Source organism: Nanorana parkeri, unplaced genomic scaffold (assembly GCF_000935625.1).
Source record: "Nanorana parkeri isolate BGI_ZX_2015 unplaced genomic scaffold, ASM93562v1 scaffold1149, whole genome shotgun sequence".
NCBI lineage: Eukaryota > Metazoa > Chordata > Amphibia > Anura > Dicroglossidae > Nanorana > Nanorana parkeri.
In genome coordinates, this window is record NW_017307417.1 from 394069 (window position 1) to 412251 (window position 18183).

Here is an 18183-nt window from a genome sequence, read left to right on the forward strand (position 1 = left end):
GGCAGGTTTTTGAACATGTTCATAAGATAAAAGTTGTGCGACCGTACAGTAGGAGAGGTCGCACGCCTTCCACACACCTTGCGATAATCGTATGATCGCGGGATTTCCCCACAATTATCGTACGATTATCGCAAGGTGTGTGGGCACCTTAATAGTGAGGGGGCTACTAATGGCAATGAAGGTTTATGATGTGAAGAGGGACTTCGTATGTGATGGTGGTTCCTGATGGAAATGGAGGCATCTGATGTTAAGGCGGTTCCTGATGAGAATAGAGGGACTTCTGATGTAAAGGGGTGCGAGTCTAATGTGAAGGGAAGAACTCCACATTTTTTTTTTTGTATGGCATCCCCCCTTAAAATCCATACCAACCCCTATCTAGGATAAGGGTTGATATAGATTTTGGGAGGAACTACACACCATTGTTTTACATTTTTACATTTTAGAATAGGGCGCCTCGAGATTTGGCATATTTTTAAAGGTCAAGAAACGCTGCTTTAAAAAAAGAAACAAATTACAATGGCTGTGTTGGCACTTTTATATTGTGTAAAGACAACACAAAGTTGAATTCCCCTATAGCCTACATAAAGTTCTCATCAAAGGCAACCGCTGCCCTTATGACCAGCCAGTCCCAGAGGCAGCCGAGGTCTCTGTACAGCCTGGTGACAGAAGCGGGATAATATATCACAGGTACGCCGGGGGACTGAAAGCCCCTATTAGCACTTACTTTTAGGTCATTCTTTTCTGTCTTGTACGTTTTCTCCTCCATTCTATGGACATTTTTATAACGAGATCTGACAGGCGAGTTGTGTTAACCTTTTTCCACCTGCACAGAAACAGCTAGTCATTTTTTCCATTCCTCATTAAAAGCTCGTCTCTGTGCCAAGACGTCCAGATCTCGCGGCAGATCGCAGCGGCCGCTGTTCTCATGGTCTAAGATTGGGGAATAGTTGTTATGTTTATGAGAAGGGAGCAGTCATCACATTTTTCGGCATTACGTAACAAGCTACGCTGAAACCTCGCTCAAACGAAAACACGCGTGCAACTGTCAATAACTTCGAGGAAAACTTTGCACCATGGCAAATTCATCGCGGGTGTATTTTTACAGGAATGCTTTTGGATTCGTCTGAACTGCTAGAGTGAAACCACCACCTTTTCACCCCCAACTTCCCCCAGGGCTGAAATGTTTTTATTTAGATACACAGACTGTTTTAAAGCTGAACTCTGGGCACAACATTTCTCATTTAATATACTCCTCAATAGCCACAAAGGATGTAAATCTGCTTTTTGTGCACCATGCACATTCATATATACACATGCTAGGGCAACTTTAGACAGGAGCCAATGAACCTACACAGACAACATGAAGGCTCCATACAAATAGGGGTGCATTTAGAAAATGTTCGCAGAGCTGTTCACCCTGCAAACATTTTAGTTTTAAATTATGGCCAATAGAGGAGCTTAGGAATTTTCTATGCCCCTTGGCTCCATCTGGTGGCCATAATGTGGTGCGGAAATAAAACTAAAGGGGGTTATTCACAAAGCTGTCGAATGGCAGCCGACTGAAAAACCCAGCCGAAGTGAAGTGAGCCGAACAGCATTCGGCTATTAACTTCCGCTCAGTACGGCTGATTTCAGCCGTACATCGGCTGCACTTCGGTCAGCCAAACATGCTCTGCATGTTGGGCTGTGCTGAAGTGCAGAAGGACTTCAACTCAGTCGATACAACATCTGGATCGGCTGAGCCGAAGCTCTGGCAGCTCACTCGTTGCCGTTCGCCCCTATTCACATAGGGGTCGAACGCCAGTGAGTAAATAGCCGAATGCCGCCGTAGTACCGAGCAGAATAGAAAATAGTGCACAAAGTAGGGAAAAATAAAAAAAAGGTAAAAAAAATTTTTTACATGGAAATAAATACTAAAATTAAAAAATAAAGATTTTTTTTAAAAAGAAAAAAATATATTAAAAAAACAATTGGGCGCAGCTAGCAGTGACAGCTAGCTCCACCTAACTGTTTCCTATTGGCCGGCACCTGCTAGAGTCTTCTAGCAGGTCCCGGCCAATGAATAACAACTGGGCGAAGCCGGCCGTGACGTCATGGCCGGCTCAGCCCAGTTGTTATTGATTAATGACAGTTCAGTGTCCCCAAGTCAATTGGGGATGCAGATCTGTCATTACAACTGGGCGGAGCCAGCCATGAGATCTCTCTTCGGCCGGCCGTTCACCCTACTTCGCCTGTCACTACGGCCCAGCCAAGCCAAAGCATATGCCTTCGGCTTGGCTGAGCCGCTCGGCTACCTTCGCCTGCTGTTTGAGCTATAGCGAATAGCCCGTACAGCAGCCCTTCGGTTCGACTGAACCGAAGGGCTCCGGCAGCTGAAGGGAGCCGAAGGATCAGCCGAAGCTACAGCTGGATCCTTTGGCTCCTCTGTGAATAACCCCCTAAAGTGTTTGTAGATTGAACAGCTCTGCGAACATTTTATAAATACACCCCATAGTGTCCTTGTCAGAATTTCAACCAAGGACCGCAGTGCTACAGGGCAGAAGTGCTATTAACCGCAGTTCACAGGAAGAATTTACTGGTGTTATACTGTATATATATATATATATATATACAGGGCTTGAAAAATTTTACGGTGTCTCACCAGTCAGTCAAAAATTTCAGTCAGCATGACCGGACTATAGCCTTGCAATTTATGTTAAAAATTTTTGGGGACAGATAGAGCTTTCTTTTGTGACCCCACGGGGGGGTTATTTTTTTTTTGTTTTACTATATAATGATAAAAGTACCATAAATGTATCGAGGCATCCTGATCTAAAATGTAAAAGAAAGAGGTGTAATTATTCCCAAATCTATACCAAACCATTATGCTAGATAGGGGACTGGTATGGATTTTAGGGGGGGCCCCCTCAAAAGGCCGACCTGAAGTTCCTCCCTTCACATCAGACTCCCCCCTCCTTTTGCATTAGAAGCCCTCCCTATTCCCATCAGGAGTCCCCTTCAGATAGGAAGCCTCCCTTTACCATCAGCAGCCCCATCCAGATCAGAAGCCTCCCATTTCCATCAGAAGCCCCCTGCAGATCAGAAGCCTCCCATTCTCATCAGGAGCCCCCAACACATCTGAAGCCTCCCATTTCAATCAGAAGCCCCCTTCACATCTGAAGCCTCCCATTTCCATCAGGAGCCCCCTTCACATCAGAAGCCTCCCATTCTCATCAGTAGCACACTTTACATCAGAAGCCTCCTTCACATCAGAAGCCTCCCATTTCCATCAAAAGCCCCCTTCAAATCAGAAGCCTCCCATTCTCAATAGGAGCCCCTTCACATCAGAAACCTCCCATTCTCATCAGGAGCCCCATTCACATCAGAAGCCTAGCATTTCCATCAGGAGCCCCCTTCACATCGGAAGCCTCCCATTCTCATCAGAAGCCTCCTTCAAATCAGAAGCCTCTCATTCTCATCAGAAGCCCCCTTCAAATCAGAAGCTTCTCATTTCCATCAGGAGCCCCTTTCAGATCAGAAGCTTCTCATTTCCATGAGGAGCCCCCTTCACACCAGAAGCCTCCCATTCTTATCAAGAGCCCTCTTCACTTCAGAAGCCTCCCTTCACATCAAAAGCCTCCCATTTCCATCAGGGGCCCCCTTCAGATCAGTAGCCTTCCATTCTCATTAGGAGCCCCCTGCACTTCAGAAGCCTCCCATTCTGAATCAAGATTCACCAATTTTCCCATAAGATTACATTAGAACAATTGGTAAATCTTAAAAGTTGTGTAAATCTTGGTGAAAATAAATGATAATTAGACCCACTATAGGTATGCATATAAGCTATGTTTGAGTGTGTGTCAGGGCAGAATAAAAAAAAGTATTACATCTCTATAATACATAAACATTCTCCTGTGTTTTACCCTATTAAATACCCTGCAGAAACATACCTGATTTTCCAGAAAAGCACTCAGCTAATACGTCCTGCTGTGTGCTGATAACACACAGCATTTTTGGTGTCAGCCATGCCCAGTGTCTTTTGCCAAACTACTAAGACCCACCATTCTCCCATCCCTACAACATATAGGATAAGCATTTTGTATTCCCAAGATAAGGACTGGGAGGGCTAATTACTTTCCTTGAGATAACACATGAAGTATGCAGAGGACAGCTCTGAATTTCTGGTAAGATCAACACCTATCAAACAGATATAACAAAACCCTTCCAATGGTATATTTCTCAGACCAAAAGGGTGCAAATAAGGGAAGTTCATTGTTAGGGTTTACATGCAGTACACTTTAACCTCCCTGGCGGTATTACCGAGTGTGGCTCGGGGTTAATTTTCAGTACCAAATGCGGTAACCCCGAGCCACACTCGGGATAGCACAAAAGTGTAACTTACCTTGTCCCTGCAAGCCCGCGGTGTCCTCTGCTGTGTGCGCCCGGCCGATGCTGGCATTCGGCTTTTGGTTTCGTTTTCGGGCGCCACAGCGGGGGGCAGAGCCGGCGAGAAATTCAAAAGTGAAAACATTACATTTACACAGAATACATACAATGTAATCTGCTATAATTACATTTATGTATCAAACTATTTCACTTCAATTTTGTCCCTAGAGCTTTGTCCAGTGCCCTGCCTGCACTTTTACTGTTCTTTCTGCCTGGAAACTTGAGAACGTCCATGGCATCCAAAAGCGTCCGTTTAGGTCAAAAGCGGTTTTAGACCAGGTAGAAAACAGCGATAGTAAATAAGAACTACTTGCAGAATTGAGTGATAGCGATTCGTTGGGAAATTCGTCATCAGACACTGAAAGTGACGACAGAGACGATTCTGCGACCGAGCTCAGTGATGTGCGAACTTGGTACTCTATTGACTGTGGTACGGATCAGGCAGCGCCCCCAGAATTCTCGTTTACTGGACCATTTTTTTTAATTATTATATTATCATTTCTTATAATTATTTATGATATTATAATTTATGATATCGTGTTTCAAACTTTATCATACCCGGGATGTCTACTGGACTCTTGTTTGGACAAATTTAGGTGAGTTATTCCTAAGATTTACTAAGAATTACAGGCCTACAATATAAAACAACAAATTTCCATGAAAAACAATGTACCCCTTTGGCATGCTAAAATCCTGAATAATCATACCGCCAGGGAGGTTAAGGAAACCTTCACTGGCAGAGATATGGAGGTTAACACTGCTGACTTTTCACTCTGCAAATCCTAGTTGGCTGGCTGTCATGCTGACCCTCTGGTTTCAGTAACTTATCTTTTCTGCTCACCTTTTCTTTCCTTCCTAATGAATCACTCACCTAGAACAAGCATACAACTAGAGAATGTCTGGGACAATGGCATTCATACTCCAGTGAATGACTAAAGGATGACAGCCCTAAAACCTGCAATGGCACATCCTATATTCCCATCCTGACAGGTTCCCTTTGAAGATGCATTTTGCAGTGCCATTCATGCTTCCGGCCCCTTTCACAAGGGCGCCTCCATTCTGTCTCAGTATTGGACCCATAGAGTGACCCACTGCTGATTCAGATCAGAATGGAAACAGATGTTACATATATGACATCAGTGTCCGTTCCGATTTTCACTCCATCTTGTTTTGGAGGGAACCACCATGAGATGCCAGATGTCAATGGGTGTACGTCCATTTATATCCATTTACATTGTACTTGAATGGAAACAAACTTTTTTGCGTTCAGTCTGGCAATCTTGAACTGACCTGGGTGTTAATGGGGGAACATCCAATTAGATCTGGCCACTCATAGGGATACATTGCAAACTGTAATACTTTGGGGTTTAGATACACTTTCATTACGCTAGTGTGCATGGCCCCTAAAACTTTGCAAATCAAAGGGGCAAAAGTACAGTTTATACGTTGGGAACTGACAACCACTTTACGCACCAACTTCTTGGACATCCCATTTAGGTGTTTTTCCTTATCTGCAAATGCCGGCAACTATTTTACAGCCTACGTATTTCATAGGTGTAAGGGCCGTGTGTAGACACATGCAAACAAGAGTCTACAAACCTCAGTGCAACCAAGTGCTAAAAAGACACATCTATAGGTCCAAGAGAAGTGGGTGGAAAAAAAATTGGTAAAACTGTTTACAACAACGGAGTTCTGTATTCTGGGACATTTGTAAAAAGAGCATAATGCATCATAATCAAGAAGAGAGCATGACACTCTAACCTAGAAAAGAGATAAGATATAGCTAAAACAAACACACAAAGTCCATTCAGAAACCAGCTTTTTGGTAAGTAAGCAAGTTCCTGCCTCTGGGATAGAGGTTCCAGGGATCAGTCTCAGGATTGACCAGCTTTATGTCACATAAACATTACATAATACAACTAAAGATCCAAATATTAGAGGTGCCAGGATGTCAATGCTCATTAAAAAGTCCAAATACACCAAGGTCAATGGCTCTGGTAAGGTGCCTCTGACAGGATAACAAGTACCCTTGGTGGATACTTAGAAGAAGCTTAGAATGTAGTCATCTATTAAATGGGTGCCAGATCAAATAGGCAATACAACAAAAGATCAAAATATCAGAGGCGCTGGGATCCCAATGCTCATTCAAAAGTCCAAATGTACTAAAGTTTTCCAAGCAAGTTCAATGGCTCTGGTAAGGTGGCCCATAGTAAGGTACCCAGAAGAAGTGTAGAGCATAGACATCTACTGAAAGGGCACCAGACCAAATAGGTAATACAACAAAAGATCAAAATATTATAGGCGCTGGGATCTTAATGCTCATTCAAAAGTCCAAATGCACCAAGCTCACTGGTTCTGGTAAAGTGCCTCCGACAGCAAAACAGGTCTCCCTTGGTAGATACTTAGAAGAAGCTCAGAATGTAGACATCTATGGAATGGGTGCCAGACCAAATAGGTAATACAACAAAAAATCCAAATATTAGGGGTGGTGGGATCTCAATGTTCATTCCAAATGCACCAAAGTTTTCCAAGCAAGCACAATGGCTCTGGTAAGGCGGCCCGTAGTAGGGTACCCGGAAGAAGCTTAGAGCATAGACATCTATTGAATGGGCACCAGACCCAATAGCTAATACAACAAAATATATAACTATTAGAGGTAATGGGATCTCAATGCTCATTCCAAAGTCCAAATGCACTAAAGTTTTCCACGCAAGCTCAATGACTCTGGTAAGGCGGCCCGTAGTAGGGTACCCAGAAGAAGCTTAGAACATAGACGTCTATTGAAAGGGTGCCAGACCAAATACTGTAGGTGATACAACAAGAGAACCAAATATTAGAGCTAGTGGGATCTCAATGCTCATTCCAAAGTCCAAATGCACCAAAGTTTTCCAAGCAAGCACAATGGCTCTGGTAAGACGGCCCGTAGTAGGGTACCCGGGAGAAGCTTAGAACATAGACGTCTATTGAAAGGGTGCCAGACCAAATAATGTAGGTGATACAACAAGAGAACCAAATATTAGAGGTAGTGGGATCTCAAAGCTCATTCAAAAGTCCAAATGCACCAAATTTTTCCAAGCAAGCTGAATGGCTCTGGTAAGGTGGCCCATAGTAAGGTACACAGAAGTAGCTTACAGCATAGACATCTATTAAATGGGGGCCAGACCAAATAGGCAATACAACAAGAAAACATGGCAGCATTGTCACTCCACAGTACTTAAAGAACCCTGTTAGCCACCTCCATTCACACTTGAGCTGAGCGTATCTCAGGTGATTTGCACATTTTCTAGTTACTAGGAGGAGGAGGAGACAGTTGTTAGGCATGACATGGAATGAAAATGCATGTTACCTGTGTTTTTAAGGAGCTCCTATTGAAGTCTATGAGACCAAGGATGCATGATTCTGCCTAAAACAAAGGTCACATGCTTTTTCTAGCGTTGAACCACACGCGACAGGCAATGCAACACTCAGGCCCCATTTGCACCCAAGCATTCTATAGCTCTATGGTGCCTGTTCACACCTGAGCGTTCAAGCGTCTGTAACAAAATGCCTATTGCTCCAAAAAGTAGAGGAGCCTCTTTTCAGACAGAATCAAGCCTCGCAGACTTTAATGGGAGCACCCGAAAAATTGCAAAATGGAAGTCATGTGATCACTGTACTCAGGACTACATGTCCTTTCTGCCTTACCAAAACCATGCATGACTGCCGTTAGGCAGCGTGAGAGTTTCACAGCGATACCTTCCTGGGCAGTTGTGATGTCTGGATTCCCCCCGCTGTGTGTTGTGGTTTCACCCACCAGCCACGACAGCAGAATTGGACACAGTAGTGATGTAGTGGCTGGCAGGAGGGACCACAGCACATAGCGGGGGGAGGGGGGACAGGCATCTGACACAGGAGTGTGTCAGACACAGAAAATTGGACTTACCCCCACAGGTTCTTTTTTGCACTTTCGGGCAGCTTTTAAAGAAAGGGGGCGGGGGAGGGGGGCACAATAAATACGCAAATCTTGGTGGAAGTGGAACTAAATCTGAGATGTAAAAAATTATGTTTGCATGGTAGGAGACCCTGTATGTCTCTTTTGCCATAAAATAATTTCCCCCCCTTCCCCCACGGCCAGCAAATAGGTTATTTTATAAAGTGTACACTGATAGCCACATATGCGCACTACAAAATCCTGAGAAAGCACCAGCGATGGAGAGACCCGGCCACGACACTATCTGCATGGGGTTTGTATGTTCTCCCTGGTGCACGTGAGACACCTTAGAGTGTTAGCTCCTGAGGGCAGAGACTGATGTGAATGCAGATTGCTGATGCTACATGAACGTGACATGAGGGCACACGGGGCATATGAGTTTACCGCCAGCAAAATCTTCTCCGTACACTGCACGCATGTAACATTCATACGTTTACATAGATACAGCCCAAATGAGCTGTACTGGCCGCCGACATGTAAATATCAGCAACGTGTAGTCACCCACTGATTCTATACCATCACTAGGCTCCTACTGACTAGTGTGCTTGATTGTTAGGACACTGGTGGCTTCAACTGAGTACATTTCAGATGTTTGCATGTAAAACATAGCACAAATGTTTACATGCGTACAGGATAAAATGCGCTCCATGCGCAGGTTCTCGAATGCAGATGTTTTATTCCATTCTAGGTTTTAGTAGTGTTACACTGCAGACCGATACGGACCAGTGTAGATGGACCCATAGAATACAAAGCTGATGCTTTCAGATCCCTAGAAATGATGTATTTTAGTACAGCCGTGTGAATGAGCCCCAAGAGTACATGACAGGTTTAATTCCGCTTATGGGGGTCGCCCATCGCAATGTCCAGCAGGGAGTGGGGGGAGGGGCCGCGATCATCATTCTTGCTCAAAGTCATAATTTGCATATTGGCAAAAAGTCATATAGTGAAGGGTGCCTACACTGCATTACAAGGATCCAGGCAGGAGAATGACTTCCATATACTGATACAATGTATACACAGCACATACTGATATAATGTATACACTGCACATACTGATATAATGTATACACTGCACATACTGATACAATGTATACACAGCACATACTGATACAATGTATACACAGCACATACTGATATAATGTATACACTGCACATACTGATATAATGTATACACTGCACATACTGATACAATGTATACACAGCACATACTGATACAATGTATACACAGCACATACTGATATAATGTATACACTGCACATACTGATATAATGTATACACTGCACATACTGATATAATGTATACACTGCACATACTGATACAATGTATACACAGCACATACTGATATAATGTATACACTGCACATACTGATACAATGTATACACTGCACATACTGATACAATGTATACACAGCACATACTGATACAATGTATACACAGCACATACTGATACAATGTATACACAGCACATACTGATATAATGTATACACAGCACTGATCAGTATATACTGGCGCAATGTATACACATGACTGATCTGTATATACTGGTGCAATGTATACACATCATATACTGATACAATGTATAGACAGCACATACTGATACAATGTATACACATCACTGATCAGCATATACTGGTGCAATGTAAACACAGCACTGATCAGTATATACTGGCGCAATGTATACACAGCACTGATCTGTATATACTGGTGCAATGTATACACATCATATACTGGTGCAATGTATACACATCATATACTGATACAATGTATACACATCACTGATCAGCATATACTGGTGCAATGTAAACACAGCACTGATCAGCTGATCTCCATTCTGCAGTGGATTCCAACACCCAGCTTCCCGATAATAACTGATGGAACCAGTCTGACACTAGGGGCGGGGCCTCAGGCTGACAGCTGTCAATCAATGCCAGGCAGAAGGTACCCGGCCGGGAGAGGGTGAAGCTTGTGCATTGTACTCGGTATACAGACAGTGAGTAGCCCCGCCATTGTGTAGAATAGGGATCACAGCGGTACCTGTCACCCTCCGATCCCCGCATTCCGTCTGTAGATCCCTGCTCACCGCGATGGAACATTGACCCGGCCGGTCACTTCCAGGCCACGCCCACATAATGCGGCGACGTCTTCATATTGTAGAGAGAACGAAACTGAAAGCAGGGGAAGGGGCGGGGCTTGGGAGGAGGTCACGTGGGTTGTATGTGCTCGGCTCTGCGGCTGTCATTATGATTACTATGTTACATTCTCTGTCTTCCCTCTACAAGTGTTGTCCTGTGTTTGAATGATGTGATAAAAAAAATGATGGCAGAGCATTGTGCTGGAACACACTGAAGGGAATTTATCAAAACGAGAGCAGAATCTTAAGCAGTTGCCCGTAGTAACCAATCAGCTGCTCTCTTTCATTTTCAAAACTGAACTAAACAAACGAGAGAAGCTGATTGGTTGTAATGGCAACTGCTCTACATTATGGCTGCTCCAGTCTTGGGAAATTCCCCCCACTACATTTTTGGTGTTGCAACACATGCCAATAGCATCAGTGGCGACTCTAGGAACAATATATAGGGGGGGCACATAAGATACCACAGTCAAAACTGGGGGGGCACTAATAAAGGTCACCACCAAATCATACCACTGAAAAAAACGAAATAAGTATATATAAATAAGATTAGAAATATGAGAGTAATGCGGTATGCGATGATACCTTGTTATTGTACTAACCCCTCATCTATCCACTACATATCTAAGCCTGTACAGGCTCCCAGGTGGGCTAGATGGGCTGTGTGGGCTCTCAGGTGGGCTGCGGGCTCTATGCAGGCTGTGTGCGGGCCCCCCATCATCAGGCTGCTAAAACACCTACCTTACCACTCAAGCGACTCTGCTCGACTCCCTGATCGCTCTTTGGCAAAGGCCGCAACAGACCAAGCTCCTCCTCCTGAAAACTCCCCTTCCTGCATGCAGACATCCCAACCTGCAAAACCTTATTTCAGGGAGGTGCCAAAATCTCTGCACAGAGGAGCTTACGCTCTACTGCAGGATGGCACCGGCTGTACTATGCAATGCAGAATGGCTTTAGCTATATAGGACAACAACTCCCAACAATACTTTATATGGCAATGCAGAATAGCTTCAGCTATAGAGGGCTACAACTCTCAGTAATGCTTCATACGGCAATGGAGAATGGCTTCGGCTATAGAGGACTTCAACTCTCATCGATATTTTATACAGCGTTTGCAATTCTGCATTACCGCTTGAAGTTGTGGTCCTCTATAGCCGTTACCATTCTGCATTTCTGTATAAAGTATTGCTGGGAGTTGTAGTCCTCTATAGTTGATGCCATTCTCAACTGCTGCAATGCAGAATGGCACCAGCTATAGAGGGCTACAACTTCCAGCAATACTTTATACAGAAATGCAGAACAATTCCATCAGTTTCAGAAGGTTACAAACAATGTGACTTAAGGCACATACCTTGTTTGAGTGTCCTCATGGTGGGAACACATGCAGCAGGGAGAGGTGGTGGCCTCTGAAGTCAAGTGGCTGCTGCTCGTTCCTGCTGGCCGAGGCCCCAGCGCTGCCCCAAAGTGTGCCTGCAGGCTAATGTACTTTTGCCTCCCACCAGCTCTCGGCGAGAGGTACTTCAAATTCCGCGGCTATTTTCCCCTGAAGTCGGCTATGGGGCGGATCTCAGTGACGTTGTGGGACCTGACTGGAACCTGTGCACCACCGGCTGCTTGTTCGGTGCGGCCGGTGGAGGGAGAGACAATTTTCTCGTTGGACGGGGAACTGGGCAATTTCAGCCCCCCCCCACCCCCCCACTTAGAAAATAGTCTCTCCCTCCGCTGCTCTGACTGAGAGAGCCACCGGCCACACTGAACAAGCAGTGGGTGTACACTCGGATCCGCCACTGTTAGCGGGGGGGGAGGGGCAAGGACTAACCTAGAGGAGGCAATTGCCACCCCTTGCCCCCCTCTAGCGACGCCACTGAATGGCATGGAGGTAAAAATAAGGAAATAAAATCCCATTAATGATGCATTGACACACGTGGAAAACGCACACTGACATACATGCAATATGTGCACAATAATGTGTGTGCTGTGGAGCGAATGGACCCTAAAGTGGGGTTGGTTTCTGCAAGCACCTGGAGTTTGTTTACACTGGCAGGCTGCCACGGTTCTGCCCTTCACTGAAACAAAGGTACAAAAAAATCATGAGGTGTCTCTGCAGTGAAATTTTATGATGAATTTCTCCACAATGCACATAGCTACAGACAGTGGTGGAACTATCACCATAGCGACCCAGGCAGCCGCTATGGGGCTCAGGGCACAGGGGGACCTGGCCAGGATGAGCAACAAAGGGGTCCCCCTGATGCCGTGCGGGCCGCCATGGCATCGCAGACTGCTGGCTGTCACTTGCGGCTGTGCGGAGGAACTCGCCGCTGTCTAGATCACTGACAACCTGTGCAGCGGTACGTTCCTCCTCACAGCCGCTGCTGAGCCAGTGACAGCCAGCAGCTTGCGGTGGAGGAGGCCAGGGCCCGGCAGTGGAGGAGGAGGCGGGGCCCAGCGGTAGAGAAGGTTGACAGCGGATTGGGGCTGACAGGTAAGAGGTGTGGAGGGGTGTGACCAACCCACTTAAAGGGTAACAATAAAAATGAAGAATTCCTTTAAATATCGTGCCGGGGGGGGACCCCTTAACCTGCCTGTAAAGTGGAGGCTCTGTACGATGTATAGAAATCCTAGGCCACCTGCCCAGATGCCGCCCCCCCCCCCCTCCTTTGAATGAGTAAGGGGTACGTTTGCCACACGTCCCTATTGATTTCAATGGGTTCAGGTAAGCGCAACAAACCTCATAAAGTTGTTTGCACAACACGCATTTAATCGCGTGCAACCACTGAGCAGAAACATGTGTCTTGCTGGCTGCATTTGGGGTACCATTAGAAATGCATGGCACCGCAAGCGCATTGCACGTTTTGCAGCATTTCAGCAAACGTGTGCCAGATGCGCACAAAAAAATCAGCTTTGACGTGCGTTCGTGGAATGCGCAGGTGTGAATAAGGGCTGAGGCAAGCTTACCTACCTATATGTGGTTGCACACAGGGCTTAAAGTGACATTAAAGGCAAAACCTTTTTTCCACTGCTAATGTAAGGACTTACCTTGATGCCTCTTGATCCGATCATCTTCTTCTTTCCTGTAGTTTTCAGTAGTTCCTCCAGCATTGGTGCGAGTCTCCGATCCAGCTCTGACTCCTTTGTCTTCCTGACACTTCCTGTCCCACGGGGTGTCTGTGCGGGTGCACGCTGCCTGCATTCATTTACCTTGCATCTCTCCTCTTCTACTGGGACGAAGATATGAACTGTGCATGCACCCGCCCCAAGATCCTTTGCAGCTGCCTGAAGATATTCAGATGTTTGGGAGCACGCAGCGCAGACACAGGTAAGTTTTGACCCTTTTGTAAACTTTTTTTGCAAAAAAAAGTGAGTGTTTAAATATTCTTTAATCAGGGGCGTCCCGAGGCTGGGTGACACCCGGAGCGGTAACCGAGGGTCACACTGCCAAGACGTCATCGCGCACGCGCGGCAGTTTTCAGATACCTGCCGGTGGCCATCATGGTGATGGACGCCGGCAGAGAGAGGAGGGGACAGTCACCCAGCGGGATAAGGTATGCCGCCGGGTCCCCTCCTCCTCCTGATACTGTCGGGCGTTCGGTCCATGACCGAGCACCCGACTTTTCAGAGGGGGGTGACACCAAAATGACTGTATGTCATTTTGGTGTCACCCGGGTGCGGGCCGCACCCCCCTTGTGACGCCACTGCCTTTAATACACAATGGTATAGTCTGTGGCCAAGTGGTACAAGGCACTGAGCAAAGATACAGAAAAGAGTATCTGTGGTCATCAGGAAAATCAGGCATGGACTGTTGTGCAGCAGAAGAGTAGCCGGTAGCGGGGTCCAGAGACAGGTAATGGTCAGGAGGCAGATGATGAGCATAATCCAGGGTCAGGCAGCGGTGCAGGATGGCAGTGGGAAGTAACTTTAATCAAGGAGCCAAAGGCTAGGACAGGCAGCAGATGATACGCACAATCGAGGGACGGGCTGAGGTCAGGGCTAGGTGGCAGACAAGAGTGTAACCCAGGGACAAGCAACTAACTATGGTTAACCAGTGACATCACTGGTTGCCAGGATCTGGGCGGGATGCCGGCCAAAGTATCACAGGTTGGACAGGTAGCAACCTTGTACGCTCTGGCCGGAAAGGGGGCGGCAGTAGGGTTGCCAGCTTTTCTTCAAGCGAAACTTGAACACTCAAGTGACGTGTGGACATTTTTGTGGGAGAATGAGTTGTGGCTTTTTCATATGTAAATAGCGCCTCCCATTCATATGTAAATATCACAGTTGAGACTATTTTCAGTGGGGGGCCAGTAGCCCCTATCGTAATTTTGGTTGCCCCATCTGCCTGACATCTTGTGTCCAGGTTTCTGCTGCCATGAAACCTGGACACAGCATTCAAAACCCGAACTGTCCCGGTGAATCCTGGACAGGTGGCAACCCTAGGCGGCAGGCAGACCTCATGTGACCCTAAGAGATGCCGCCCGAGGCAACTGCTTCAGTCTGCCTCATTTTCGGGTGGCCCTGAGGGTAAGGGGTATTCAGCCATCTTGACTTGCCATGTCAAGATGATCTGCCTCCTGAATCTGTGCTGTGAAATTTTCTCTCACTTTTCTTGATCTATCAGCAATCGCAATTACATTTCAAGTTGGAACCTGATTGGCTGTGATGAAGTGCCACTGCTGCAATTAATTCCAACACTTTGATACATTGAGGGGGATTTAGCAAAAATGGAGCATAAAAAATCTGGAGCAGTTGACCAAGGCAACCAATCAGCTTCTCTCTTTGGCTTGTTCAGATAAGATATGAAAATTAAAGACAGAAGCCAGATTGGTTGCCATGCACAGCTGCTCCAGATGTTGTCTGCTCTAGTTTTGATCAATTCCCCCCCCACCCCCATTGTATTTTCTATGTAAGCGATAACAAGAAGCTTATAGTGGGTGTGTTTGGGAATCCTCTCATGCACTACAAGCAGGGGTTCCCACAGCATATGTCAACAGACAACAGGACGGGGCTATATTGGTCTACCACAGTAACGCCATGTGAAACAATGAAGCCTTGTGTAGGCAGGATGGGTTCCCTGTGTACATACTAAGGCTGACTTTTTTTAAGTGTACCTTTTCAGAAACTCTAAGTTTAAACTTAGTCACATTGAAATTTGCTACTGTGTCAGCGTATCCCGTTATTTCATCCTTCCCAGAGAACGTTTTTCTTTTTAAGAAAACAAAAAAGGCTCCTCAAACAATCATGCTCAGTCATTTCCCCTTGGACGGATAACATTTCTTGTATAATGTCCATTTGTAAAATCATTTTTCACATCTGATGAAAATCCAGCAGCAGTAAACCACATGTGACACCGGAGAGGATGTAGATATGAAGCAGAGGCTGCAGGCTTCAGCCCCACATTCATTGGGACGTTCTGCTCTTGTGTGCTTCAGAAATCCTTTAACGGCTTGGCAATCTGCTGTATGCTTCCTGACTGACGTGTTGACTCAGTCTGAACTCACAGAGAACAATGATTAGGAACACACTCTGGATCTGTGCATTCACAGGCAAAAATAGCTCAGTGAGGGGATGTAGTGACTGCAAGTTTTCAGTGCATGTTCATGTAGGAAATCCCCAACTCATATTGACTGTGTTGGTGGTGCACAAGGTGACCCTGAGCAATGGAAGTCACAGAGAATTTTTACTTTCAATGTATAATTTGCAAAGTGAATTTTCACTTGCCATGGTGAATGAAGCGAAACAAAGTAAAAATTCACTTACCAATCATGTGCAAGGAAAATTTTAAAACCCCCAAAATAGGTGGACAGGGAAAAGTCTGCTACACATAAGGAGAGGAGGTTTGCAGATTAGGGGGCCCTCAGCATTGCAGGTAGTGCAAGAATCCAGGAATCTGGTGAAGAAGGTCCGTTGTAGGAGGCGCCTGACTCAATGGTCTAGAATGGAGGCTACTGGTGACTTAGTGGCATAGTTTCACAAAACAATGTCACCACCAGCAGATGACGAAGAGTCACTCCAGTTAAGAGAGAAATATGGCCCAACCTTTTTCAGCCATAGTTCTCTTAAGGATCACAGGAGGACATACATGTCCTCCTGTGACTCTGTTATTTGCTGACAGTGCAGAGCCGCTCCGCAGTCGGGACGGATCCCGACAATATTGTTGGGGGTCCACTGGCTGATTGACAGCTGACTCTGCCTCTCAAGAGGCAGAGCCAGCTTTGCCGGCTCCCTCCCTATCCATCCCTCCAGTCAGAGCTGGAGGCACGGAGAGGGGAGGGGGGAATACCTGCGGGGAGCGGTGACTGACAGTCACCGCTCTCTGCAGGGAGAAGATCGGGAAATTAGTGATTGGCGGTATGTGATTGCTCATTTCCCGATCTATAGAGCAGACCAGAGACAGCTTCAGTGTCACTAATTATGAGAACTAGTGTATTTCATAATTCTCCTTTAATTGAATACTGAAACCTAAGTAGGCATTCTGACTGTCTGTCAGTGAAATCCCAAAAGGTGAGAACACCATCAACCTGTTGTATGGTTGTATGCTTGTTAAGGTGGATCACTGGAGCATCTACAGTGAGCAGAGACCACTTAGCAATAAACTCCCATTCAACGGGATGTTCTTCCATTACATTTTCTAATAGGAGCTCAGGATTATGTAGGTTCCTTGTAGAAGAATCTTTTAAATAACAGGTGAATTGGGAAGGTCTTTGCCGTGTAAGAGCTCTAAGAGAACCTAGGCCTAGAACAGCAGACTGATCCCCTGAATGCAGGGTAGTACTGTATCAGTTAGTTTAGAAACAACCCTTGTAAGTCTGAATCATATGGAATTTGCTCAAAAACAGCCTCTCCAGCCCTAGACTGTGAGGACTCTGCATCTGAAGTAGAGATGGCAATAGGCACCTCAGGCACACAGAGATGAAGGTCCAGAAGAGCCAGAGTAAGACTTTCCCATGGATGGCACTAACGTGCCTAAAGCTTCTGCAAACAGACTGCTAAAGTAAATGTGGTCCAACTGACAAAATATGTGAAGTGGATATAAGGTGCCTTGAGGACACAGTGAATGTTTTGACTTCACCAGGTGGAGCTGAAGAAGACTCTGATGAGGATGACCCTATAATAACTAATCCCAGAATCTAGGGGTTGTTATTTTCTGGTGATACAGAGAAACCACCCCTAGAAGCAGTAGAAGAGTATGGGCTGAGCCGCTGAGGTCACCTGTTGCAGTGGGTCTGTCCTCAATGAGTCATTGAAAAGAAATGTTGCCCCACATAGTGGAAAACAACTAGGCCTAAAGGGAGGTAAGGTCTTGCATACTCACAATCCCATGCAGCTGGTGCTGATGAGGGTCGCAGGTGGCCAATGGTGACCAGGTCACTTCAGATGGTCAGTAGAATGAGATTAGAGACTGGATGGTCCATGAGGTGCTACAGAAGCAGCAGTGCAATGACACTTCCTCTAGATAGAATGGCAGGAAACCACAATGTGATGACATCAGTGCTCGAGACCCTCAACGTCCTATTGTGCTTTAACTAGCAGTTGGTTTCAACCGCAACTGCACAACAGTGAGGTAGCTCCCAGTGCCTAATCCCGACCGGCCTTACTTACTAAGTGAGTCTTCCAAGACTGGGTCACACCAGAGGCTGTGCCATGGCTCTGGACCCGGATAGTGC

General features: G+C 45.9%; 1 protein-coding gene across 1 annotated transcript in view; it reads right to left on the bottom strand.

Annotated features, from left to right (window-relative positions):
- LDAH (lipid droplet associated hydrolase) overlaps nucleotides 1–10525 on the bottom strand; it is a 184967-nt gene extending 174442 nt beyond the window's left edge. The window contains exon 1 of the mRNA XM_018568175.1: nucleotides 10429–10525. Within this exon, the coding sequence (XP_018423677.1) occupies nucleotides 10429–10487 (59 nt within the window). The 5' untranslated portion in view covers nucleotides 10488–10525. The remainder of the gene's footprint in view (nucleotides 1–10428) is intronic.
- Between the last annotated feature and the right edge of the window lie 7658 nt (nucleotides 10526–18183).